Raw genomic sequence first — 12,595 nt, 5'->3', positions numbered from 1 at the left:
AATAAGTTACTATAAAAAGAATAGAATTAAATACTAATAGCAGTATCTACGTGTGTTTTCTCTTTTAATCAATGCTAGCTATTGTATTGTATTTGCTCATTTTGTGGTTTCTATTTATAAGCGGCAGATCTGATTGCTAACATTTTATATCAAAATTTTAATTGTTAACTATTAAAGATTATAAAAATAGTTTGAGAAGTTATAATACTATTATTAGGGTGAAATAATTTTTAATTAGCATTAAATCAATGTTTTATAAAATAATATATATATATATATATAATTTGAGAATGAATGGTGTAATGAGTAAAGAACAACCTCCTCTCTATTGCTTATTAAATGAATGACCAATATATTTTAATCATTGTGTTCCATTATTTGTTTATTTTGGTCATAATATTTATTTATGCATCTCTGCAACAAATTCAAATAAAAATGAGCTTTTAAATGACCATTGATGTTTTTCTTATTCGTTTAAACCAAAAAAACTACTAATGATCTTAAACTCGATCGATCGGTCTCCACTGTTCGACATATGCAAAATTCATTCAAATCCAATTTCAAAAAATTAAATAATAGTATCAAAATCTTCTAAAATTAGTCATAGTATATTAGTATAAATTAAATAAAATTATTTGGATAGTTGCAAATCCAATCCAAGCAAGGACACTCACCTATAAATTATAAGAAGGTGACACGTTAGCTATATAAGGTAATTAAGCGTAGGGCCTATGGCTATGGCTATGGCTATCGCTGTAAAATTCAGAACTATACTGAGAAAGGTGAGTCTATAAATGAGTTTTTTTCTACTCCTTCCTGCTCACACTACATTTCAGATTTGTTTCTACGATTTTCCCTTTTTTTTTTTTGGTTTAAAAAAATTTATTTAAATTTGATATTAAAATTATGTTTAATAGAATGTTATATAGTATATAAAGAATATATTTTTTTAAAAAAAAAATTGCAAAATTCAAATACTAGTAAACTTAAAAAATTTTGTCAATTTTTTTTCTTTAACCAAAGTTTTCAAAATTACAATACTTTTTTCATTCTAATTCAAAGTAACTAGTATTTTATTAATTTTTTTATTTGTCTTATTAAAAAAATATTTATTTTTTATTATAATAAAATAATGTATATATAAATATTAAAATATTTTTAATTTTAATAAAAATAGTTATTTATTTTATATTTAGAAGGACAAGACTATCAATACTATGTATTACAAATTTCTACTAATTAATAAAATATTATTAAATAAATAATTTTAATTTAAGAGGTTTTTTTAAATTATTATTTTCTAGAATCTTATTTTCAATGACATTTTTTTTTTTGTTTTATGAAATAACTTCTTTTTTTTTTTTTTTTTTTAAGTAGATATTCATTTAGACAATATTTTCTCCTTCTGTATGAAAAACTTTTGTTACAGGAAAATGCCTCTGTTACACCTCTAGATCTTCCAAATTGATCTATTTTTCATTTCTACTTTTATCTTTATTTTTTGAGTGTCAACACAAATTCAATGAGATCATGTCAAAAATATTTGTATCTTATAATTTACCCTCAATGTTGGCATTTAAAGAAATTTGAATTTATGATAACCATTGGACAGATGACCAGAAATAAATGAAAATTAATTTCTATTCATGAAGATTCACTCACTCCACCTACCATTTTCCTAACTGCAATTTCCTCATTCATCCTATACACATATATTTTTTTTTATTTTATATATTCGTAATGATTTTGAAGCAAAATTTGATGCTCGTCATGTTGCAATAATGGCAGCAACATATTTGTGTAACAATCTGTATCTTCTCCATCAGCTGCTGACCTAAAACAATGTCCGAATAAATTTAAGACAGCACTGTTCAACTCTCACCAGAAATAATAACTTATGTTATTGTATCGGCGAAAAATGCCAAAGAATCCGACATCAATGCACCTCGACTCGCGACCTCTATAAATTATGATCCTTCCCTAGTTTATATTATCATCACATTTGAGATTCTTAAGAAATAAATTTTTACAAGTAATAAAAATGAAGTCTAGAGCTGTTGTTTTCGTTGTCGTCGCCCTTTTATTAGCCGTTTCATCAGTTTTTGCCGATAAGCACAAGACTAGTCTTCGACTTCTCGATGTGTCGCTGCCTACCAAGGACACACAAGGTGTGTATGCATGTGTAATATGGTCATTTGATTTTTTCAGTAAAGTTCTTTATAAGATAGTTAAATGACAATATTCAATTGATCAAGAGTTTTTCTATATGATGATGAAAATGGAATTCTATATGTTATAATGAGTTATTTGTCCTAATTTTAATAAATATTCATTATGTTAGATAATTATCTCTAAATACTACAAAATAATTTTGTTAGAGTTCTAATAAAAGACAACAACATACGTGCTCGAAATACTCACATTAATTATTGACATTGAATATATCTTAGATTCTACTTTTTTGACATTTTAGTTTGCATGGTCGTAATTTTGTCATAATTATTGTCATTCTTCATCAAGAAATTTAAACTTACATGATGAATAACCGAAATTTTAAGTATATAACATGACATTTTCTTGAAAGTAGTCGAGTGTTTGGTTGGTTATTTTTCTTTTAAATTTAGATTTAGATTTTTGATTTGAAAAATGATTTTTATATAATGTTTTGTAGAAAAAAATATAATATATATATATATATAATTTTTATAGCATATCCTCAAAGATGAATGATAGAAATTTTTTTAAAAAATTTCCAAACTCAAGATTTGTTCATCATATATTTTTACTATTAAATTTTACATTTTATTCTTTCATAAAAAGCCAATATTTAATAAAAAAAAAATATATAACTTTTTATATTACTCACCAAATTTTGTCGTAAAAACATATCTCAAACTAAAACACTAATCACAAAAATACATCCTCAAGACTTCTCTATTACCCATATCCGTATATATATATGCATGCAGGGAGTGTAAATAGTGAAGCACCGAGTAGCAACGACGGCGGGATGGGAGTGGAAGACACGGCGTGGTTGTTCGGGAGCGACAGCGGGGGGTTCATCGGAGGGTTCAGCTCCGGCGGGATTTACGGCAGCGGCCAAAAATGTAAGTTGGGCTGCTGCAGCGCAACTTTTGGGTATAGCCTTAAAGGAGGAGGCTATTTTGGATGCACTTGCTGCAACTCTGTTGCTCAAGCCATTCAATACACACAAACCCAATCCAAAACACAGATCAAAAACTGATAAATATACATGATTTTATATCTAATTAATTATCATTTCTTTAATATACAAATATATATGTATATCATTGTAATTTAAGTATTACTGTTGGAAATTTGAAGTAATGTGATGACAAGGAAAATGGAAAGAATAAGAAACGTGTTTTTATTACTTAAATAAAGGCTTCAAATTGAAATTTCTATCATGAGTAAAAATATGTGATAAATAAACCAAAGTGGAAATAATAGGAATAAGAAGATATAGGATCTAGATCGATATCAAAATGTAACCCCCGATTATTATTATTCCATAGGTTAATGTGTACGAGGGCATACACATTTTTATTACATGCGTATTTAAATATTTTGAGACATAGCGATGCATGTATACAATAACTTAACATTAGGTTTTGGTTTGCTCGCCGGCGTTGCCCTTAACCTCGGCGGCTTCTTTGAAAGCTTTGGCCTCGGCCACGCTTCCACAACATTTGCACCCTCCGTTGTACTTTCCGCAGCAGCCGTAATTGCATCCTCCGCCTTGATGTCCACCGCCACCGCCGCCGCCACCACCACCGCCGCCGCCGCCACCTCCTTGGCCTCCACCGCCTTGTCCACCACTGCCACCTTGGCCTCCGCCACCATGTCCACCACCATAGTTACCTCCACCTTGGCTTCCGCTGCCTTGTCCACCACCATAGTTACCTCCACCTTGTCCACTACCACCGCCACCACCACCTTGGCCACCACCATTATTACCCCAGCCGCCTCCGCTGTGTCCCCAACCAAAGACTCCACTACCTATAAAATGGGCCGGCTCTGCTTCATTGTCTGCATTTCCTGCAACAACCAGGCCACTTCATAAATTACATGAAATAAAAATCATAGAAATACATTAAACCCTAGATACCAAATCAAACACATGCAAATTGAAATCTGAATCGACTAATAATCGATCACCTAGTTCCCGGCGGCAGCAATAATCCCTGCACCGTCCGTACCTGTCCCACCCGCCGCAGCAATACCGGCGACGGCAGTAACCTCCCCGACCTTGGTCTGGTTCCTTCACTGCATCACCTGCACACGATTCAAAAATACATATTAGAATCAGACGTTTTGATGAACTGTGGAATAGTGAAGAAGATAAGTAGGTAGGGTATAAGCACCTTGAGTGAGTTCGGCAGTTGCGGCCGAAGAGAGGAGAAGGAGAAAGGCAAAGAGGGTAATGCTTCTGGACATTTTGGATAGCTTGGAGAAATTAAGGATGAGGCATCAATGGCGGGGGTGCAGTGTATTTATAGGGAGATGGAGCAGAGATTGGAGGATCGGATAGACGACGGGGCGAGGTACGGTGACGTGGTCGGAGATGGCGCCGATTGGGGAAGAGTTGAATCCTTTATTGGAGTTTTGCTTCGTCGCATTAATGGATAATTAGTTGGGAGTTGTTGAAGTATCTATTGATCTCACCATAGATAGCTTGATGCTGAACAGTTGGCATTTCTCCTATCTTTAATTCTTTATAATGATGATATCATATGATAGAATTTCTCTTTGGCTCTTTTTGATTGTAAAAATAGCTATTTTGACTTTTATTGCTGCAATTATATATGCAAAAATTATTTTCATTCTAAATATAACTTAAAAATTAAATTTAATATAGTAAACACATTATATATATGTGTGTATATATATGCATGCATATTTAGATTGTCTAATTTTGTCTTTTTAATTTTCTATTGTGATACGATTGTTTTTACTATCTTCAATGATTAGGGAGTGTTCCTTCTTTAGTGCTAACGATTTATTGGGATTTTTATTGTCAATTAAAAGAAGTTATATAAGTGTTCTTGAAAATCGTAAATATTTCGAACACACACCTCTTGAATAAAATTGTATATAAATACATACAGCTCACTTGTGTTTAACTTCCAACATGAGATATAATTGTTGAAACGTGACTTGGATTTAGCGGTCTACCCGACCCTAAACCAAAGCGAAATGGCTGTTTCAATTGGCAGGGTTCCTTTTGGGCTTATCCTAATCGATAACAAATAGGCTTACGGTTTAGGGTGTTTTGGGGTGCTTATAAATAGACAACTATGGTTCTTAGTCGGATGACACATTGTAAATCTCTGAATCAGTATAATAAAATCTCTCCGGTTCCTGCCCGTGGACGTAGGTTGACACACCGTCACCGAACCACGTAAAACCTCTATGTTCTTTATTTGCTTTCTTTCTCGTTTTCTCATAACAAGTGGTATCAGAGCCATATCTCATTGATTGAAGATGTCCTCGTATAAATTTGATCTGGAGAAGTTTAATGGGTCGAATGACTTCACGCTCTGGAAGGTCAAGATGAGGGCACTTCTGGTTCAACAAGGATGTGCGGCTGCGTTGGAGGGAGAAGACAAGTTTCCTAAAGACACGAAGGAGGAGGTAAATAAGGAGATTTTGGCAAGGGCTCATTCCGCGATCTTGCTGTCAGTTACTGATGAGGTGTTACGGGAGGTTGTAGATCAGACAACGGCTTTTGGGTTATGGAATAAACTGTGTGAGAAGTACCAAAACAACTCTCTCACGAACAGGCTATATCAGAAGCAACGTCTTTACACCCTCCGGATGTCCGAAAGTACTCAGGTAAAGGATCATCTTGATACCTTTAACCGTATCATTCTTGATCTTCAAGGAGTTGAGGTTAAAGTAGATGATGAAGACCAAGCCCTAATTTTATTGTGTTCACTACCTGGTTCATATGAGAATTTTGTAGATACTATGCTATATGGTAGAACTACAATTTCTGTTAATGATGTGAAAGATGCCCTTATGTCCAAAGAATTGAAAAGAAAGGTTTCTCTGGAAGAGGGTTCTGGTTCAGGTCTGTTTGCAGGTAGGGGAAGACCACAGGAGAGGGGTAACGGGAATGGGAGGTCGCGTTCAAAATCAAAATCCTCTAGCAAAGTTAAGTGTTATCTTTGCAAGGAGAAAGGGCACGTTAAAAGGGATTGTCCACAAAAGAAGGGAAATACAAAAGTTGATTCTAGTAACAGTGGCAGCAGTGCTGCTGTGGTACAAGACAGTTCTGATGATGGGGACTTTGGTGAAGTTCTGACAGCGTGTAGTGCTAGTACTGCTGATTCCTGGATTATGGATACCGGTGCTTCTCACCATATGACGTTCTCTCGTGATCTACTCACTTCTTTTAAGGAGTGGAATGGAACGGTGAAGTTAGGTGATGATGGGGTTCTAGCCATAAAAGGGAGCGGGGTAGTGCAGATAAAATTGCATGACGGTACTGTCAGAAAATTTGACTGTTGGTATGTTCCTGAACTCAGAAAGAATTTGATTTCTCTTGGGACCTTAGCCAAGAATGGTTTAAAATATCATGGTGAAGGTGAGTGGGTGAAAGTCTTGAAAGGTGCGCTGGTAATGATGAAGGGAAAACTGCAGCATGGAATTTATTTTCTACAGGGCAGTTCAGTGATGGGAACGGCGGCGGTATCTCAGTCCTTGGATAAACATGATGATAGGACAAATTTGTGGCACCGGCGATTAGGTCACATGAGTGAGTTAGGGTTGTCTGTGTTGAGCAAGCAGGGTTTATTTGGTGGAGATGTGATAGGTAAAATTCAATTCTGTGAGGCTTGTGTCAAAGGGAAGCAACGCAAGGTGAGGTTTAGTACCGGTCATCACACTTCAAAACAAATTCTGGAGTATGTTCATTCAGATCTATGGGGTCCCTCTCCGGTGAAATCACAGGGCGGGTGTTCTTACTTTGTCACTTTCATAGATGATTATTCGAGAAAAGTCTGGTTGTACTTTCTGAAAACTAAAGATGAGGTGTTTGGGAAGTTCAAGGAGTGGAAGACCATGGTTGAAAAACGGACGGGTAAACAGGTCAAGACTCTAAGAACTGATAATGGGTTGGAGTTCTGCAACGCTCCATTTGATGATTTCTGCAAGAAAGAAGGTATAGTGAGGCACCGCACTGTACGACACACACCACAGCAAAATGGAGTTGCAGAGCGAATGAATCAAACCCTCATGGCGCGTGCTAGGTGTATGCGCATATTTGCTGGCTTGTCTAAGCAATTCTGGGCTGAAGCAGTAAACACTGCTAGCTATCTGGTTAATAGATCTCCATCAACTGCAATTGACTTAAAGACTCCTCAAGAGGTATGGTCCGGTAAACCCTCTGATTACTCTAATCTAAGAATATTTGGATGCCCTGCATACGCTCATGTGAATGATGGTAAGCTGGAGCCGAGGGCGGTAAAATGCATATTTCTAGGGTATGCAACAGGAGTAAAAGGTTATCGACTGTGGTGTACAGAAGGTAAAAATCCTGGTAAATTTCTTATTAGCAGAGATGTAACCTTTGATGAATCTGCTATGCTTGATCAGAGTAGAGGTTGTGAAAGTATTGCAGGTACAAAAGATTGTGGTGCTAACCAGAGGGTGGAGTTTGAGACTCCTGACAGAGTTGTGTTAGAGGAAAAGCAGCAGGATAATAATATTGATCAATCCGATCAACCAGATCAGTCAAAACCTCAAGGGAAACCGGTTGAGGGGGAAGCTGATGACGCTGGTACGGGGGTTGAAGATTCCATAGCAGCAAGAAAGGGAAAGAGAAATATTCAGAAACCAGCTAGGTTTGCAGGATGTGTCAATACGTGTGACATGGATTCTGTTGCTTATGCACTAGCGGTTGGTGATGATCTTGGCTCTGATGAGCCAAAGACATATAAAGAAGCTGTGGCGAGTAAAGATGCAGAAACCTGGATTATGGCAATGAATGAAGAGATGCAGTCTCTTGAAAAGAACAAGACTTGGGATCTTGTTGCACTACCAAAAGGGGTGAAGCCAGTGGGATGCAAGTGGGTCTTTAAAAGAAAGGAGGGAATTCCTGGTGTTGAACCTGCTAGGTTCAAGGCGAGACTGGTGGCAAAAGGGTTTTCACAGAAGGAAGGAATCGATTACCATGAAGTCTTTTCTCCTGTGGTGAAACACAAAACCATTCGGGTTCTTTTGGCAATGGTGGGTGCTTTTGATCTGGAGCTGGAACAGCTTGATGTAAAAACAGCATTCCTTCATGGTAATCTAGAAGAACAGATTTACATGTCTCAACCAGAGGGGTTCTACAGTTCTAAAGGGGACCAGGTATGCTTGTTAAAGAAATCTCTGTATGGCTTGAAGCAGTCTCCGAGGCAATGGTACAAGAGATTTGACTCATTCATGGTGTCTAATGGTTATACTCGTAATCAGTTTGATAACTGTGTTTACTCGAAGAAAGTTTCTACTGATTCCTTTGTGTATCTGCTGTTGTATGTGGATGATATGTTAATTGCAGCTAAAAATATGGCTGTAATTAATGACTTGAAGGCTCTACTAAAGGGTGAGTTTGAGATGAAGGATTTGGGTGCGGCAAAGAAAATACTTGGTATGGAGATCTGGCGTGATAGAGAAGCAAGACGGTTATGGGTTTCTCAAGAAAAGTATATTGAGAAAGTTTTGCAAGCATTCTCTGTTGAGCAGTCCAAACCGGTAAGTACCCCTTTGGCGGCACACTTTAAACTTGATCGAAGCACTATACCGGCTACAGATGAAGAGGTTAGTTACATGAAGACGGTTCCATATTCAAGTGCAGTTGGAAGTCTTATGTATGCGATGGTATGTACGAGACCGGATCTCGCTTATGCGGTTAGTGTGGTGAGCAGGTTTATGGCTAATCCGGGTAAAGCTCACTGGGGAGCTGTAAAGTGGATCTTGCGATATTTGAAAGGAGCGTCTGATATTTGTCTGGTATATGATGATAAAGGCCATGGTGATGGTCTTGTTGGCTATGCAGACTCTGATTACGGGGGTGACTTGGTGAAACGAAGATCACTAACTTGTTTTATCTTCACTTTGTTTGGATGTGCAGTCAGTTGGAAGTCTACTTTACAACCTACGGTTGCATTGTCGACGACTGAGGCGGAATACATGTCAATGACTGAAGGTATTAAGGAGGGTATCTGGTTACATGGTCTGGTGCAGAGTTTGGGCCTGAAGGTGGAGAAACCGGTGTTATTCTGTGATAGTCAAAGTGCTTTGAGTTTGGCTAAAAATCCAGTGTATCATGAGAGAACCAAACACATTGATGTAAGGTTGAATTTTATCCGTGATGTTCTGGAGGAAGACAAGTTTTCTATTCAGAAAATAGCTACAGAGCACAATCCAGCTGATATGTTGACAAAGGCGCTACCGACGGAGAAGTTTGAGCACTGCTTGAACTTGGTGAATATTCGTAGGAGGTAAAGCCCTCTCGGGGCATCTGGCAGGAAGGAGACGATTGAGAGATACTGACGAACCTTTGGCGGTTGGAGAAACTCCAAGTCAAGGTGGAGATTGTTGAAACGTGACTTGGATTTAGCGGTCTACCCGACCCTAAACCAAAGCGAAATGGCTGTTTCAATTGGCAGGGTTCCTTTTGGGCTTATCCTAATCGATAACAAATAGGCTTACGGTTTAGGGTGTTTTGGGGTGCTTATAAATAGACAACTATGGTTCTTAGTCGGATGACACATTGTAAATCTCTGAATCAGTATAATAAAATCTCTCCGGTTCCTGCCCGTGGACGTAGGTTGACACACCGTCACCGAACCACGTAAAACCTCTGTGTTCTTTATTTGCTTTCTTTCTCGTTTTCTCATAACAATAATTAACTAATTATCCCTTTTAATTGGTTTATTAATTAACCATAAGAATATTCTTTAAAAATTAAAGCTTACCCAATCATCATAGATTGAAAGTAATAGTTGAATTAATTAGTTTCGAAAATTTTAAATATTAAATTTCATCGATTAATTTTTATCTAACCGGTTATTTTACATAAACCCTAACCGAGACTGGCCATGACAAAGTCTGCTACTCCATTGGTTAAGAGTGGCAATACTTTGAGAGACCATAACTATGTCTCTATATATTCTACGGCATATATAGTGATTCTCACGATCCAACTGAAAAAAGAAAAAATGGTGATCGAATTCTCGTCATTAATTCTTTGAGAGGGATGGCCACAAATGGATCTCCCACATTGTGTCGTGGCCTTGTGATCTCAATTGATGAAAGAAAATTATATATAGGTAATATTATGTATAAATAAACTATCTCCATTTGGGTTGAGTATAATGACTAAACAATAACATGGACAACAAAGAGTTTGCCACTTTTTTTTACAAGTTGTATAGGTAAATTAGATAAGAAATTTGTTGACCTTAGATAAACATATCAATATATATATATATATATATCGAATGACAATTTTCATTTAGAGACACATGTTAAAAACACTTATATCTTAAATAATAAAGAAACAAAATATTAAATAACACATTAAATCTTTTTAACTTTGCATATATATAGGATCAAGATTTATATTTAATTTGAAAGGTAAGTGATTAAATTTTATTGCATATATATATATATAGGTGTACAAGTAATACACATTTTTATTACTGATATCTTATTCTATTTTATATAAAATAACGTCACATGCAATCATTAATTTTTGGTGTTGGCCTTAGCCTCGGCCTCTTTGAAAGCTTTGGCTTTCGCCGCGCTTCCACAACATTTGCATCCTCCGTTGTACTTTCCGCAGCAGCCGTAATTGCATCCTCCACCGCTATGTCCACCGCCATGTCCACCACCACCTCCTCCACCACCTCCACCTTGGCCCCCACCATAGCTGCCTTTACCACCACTCCCACCTTGTCCTCCACCGCCTTGGCTGCCGCCACCGCCACCGCCGCCGCTGCCTTGGCCACTGCCGCTACCATAGCTACCACCACCACCATTGCCTTGGCCACCACCATTACCATAGCTACCTCCACTATCTTGGCCACTGCCGGCGCCGCCACCACCACCGCTACCTTCACCGCCATGTCCCGAATCAAAGCCTCCGCTGCCTATGAAGTGCGCCGGCTGTGCTTCATTTTCTACATTCACGAAAATTCACAATTATCAAAACAACCCTAGATATATAATTGTCATAGAACATATATACTCCAAAATTCTTCATTGTCTTCTTCAAAAGTACAAATCAAAAAACAAAATTACATTAAACCCTAGATACGAAATCTAACACATGCTAATCAAAATCTGAATTTGCTAATAATCGATCATCACCAGCTAATTCCCGGGGGCAACAATAACCTTTGCAGCGTCCGTACTGGTCGTGGAAGCAGCAATACTGGCCCGGGCAGTTACCTGCATCACCTGCACAAGATTTTAAAAGTGCAGGGACATATATATATATATATACACACACAGACAGAATCAGACGAACGGCGTCGTTTTGATGAATTATTATTGAATAACGAAGAGGGTAAGTATACCTTGAGTGAGTTCGGCGGTTGCAGCCGAAGAGAGGAGAAGGAGAAAGGCATAGAGCGTAAAGCTTCTGGACATCATTTTGGATATATATATATATATATAGCTTGGAGAAATTAAGTTAAGGATAATGAGGCATCAATGGCGGGGGTGTAGTGTATTTATAGGGAGAATGCATGGATTCGAAAAGAATTAATTAATAGAATCCTTTCTTCAAGTTTTTCTTAGGTTGTATTATTAATATAATGGATGATTGAATGCGTTTGTCTTTGTTTTAGGGCTGATTCAATTAATTTTAATTGGCTTTCCAATTTAATTTAGGGTTTCTTGTTTTTTTCACAAATCAAAATGAATGCTATTCAGCTAATTCATACAGTTCTAGATAAAAGTAAATTACTCGTTTCCTCAATTTGTTTGCTTTTTTCTTTTTTTTTTTCTTTTACATAGATTTATTTAATATTGCTATTTATATTTATATACTTCACTCTTAAAAGTATATCTATTTGACGGGACGAGTTTTAAATATATATATAAATAAAAAAAAAATTTATAGTAAAGAAAAAGTTAATATTTTCTTTACTGGAGAGATAAACAAAGATATGTTTAAATGACAAAAAAAAGTTAGACATAAATTTGGATAACTCCGGATGCATAATACAAATCAATAGAAAAAAGATAAAAAATATTATTATTAATTAGTATTGTATAATATAAATATAATGACATTTGAATAATATATTATAAATTGTAAAAATATTTATAATGTTAAATAGATGGTATAATTACTAAAAGAATAAGATAAATATTTTTTTTTTTTTAATAAGCAAAATGAAAAAATTTGATATTTTCTTTGTTGTGAGATTTGATGGTTATCATTGATCTCTATGAACTCTACTGATAAGAATATTTTTGCTATAAGGAATAAATGATATTCCTTCATAATATGTTTGCTATAAAGCAATAAATGATATTAATTAGGGAATTAAATAATATTTTATCTTTCATTTAA

At 36.1% G+C, this 12,595-nt stretch overlaps 1 protein-coding gene across 5 annotated transcripts; it reads right to left on the bottom strand.

Moving 5' to 3' along the window:
- Nucleotides 1-3,497: 3,497 nt before the first annotated feature.
- On the bottom strand, nt 3,498-11,732 carry LOC127258382 (putative glycine-rich cell wall structural protein 1). Of its 5 annotated transcripts, none has more exons than XM_051285197.1 (3): nt 11,592-11,682; nt 4,180-4,296; nt 3,498-4,059 (listed from the first exon to the last, which is right to left on the bottom strand). In XM_051285197.1, exons 1-3 carry the CDS (start codon nt 11,665-11,667, stop codon nt 3,626-3,628), a joined length of 627 nt encoding a protein of 208 aa, XP_051141154.1. In that variant the 5' UTR covers nt 11,668-11,682; the 3' UTR covers nt 3,498-3,625. The 5 variants fall into 5 exon arrangements, with proteins under 5 accessions (XP_051141154.1, XP_051141156.1, XP_051141155.1 ...); XM_051285199.1 differs by having other exon boundaries at nt 3,498-4,050; XM_051285198.1 differs by lacking the exon at nt 11,592-11,682 and adding an exon at nt 4,386-4,528.
- Nucleotides 11,733-12,595: the final 863 nt, after the last annotated feature.

Source organism: Andrographis paniculata, unplaced genomic scaffold, assembly GCF_009805555.1.
Source record: "Andrographis paniculata isolate CXL003 unplaced genomic scaffold, ASM980555v1 Contig59END, whole genome shotgun sequence".
Classification (NCBI taxonomy): domain Eukaryota; kingdom Viridiplantae; phylum Streptophyta; class Magnoliopsida; order Lamiales; family Acanthaceae; genus Andrographis; species Andrographis paniculata.
Note: the sequence above shows the minus strand (reverse complement) of the source record. Positions and strands in the feature narration are given on the sequence as shown.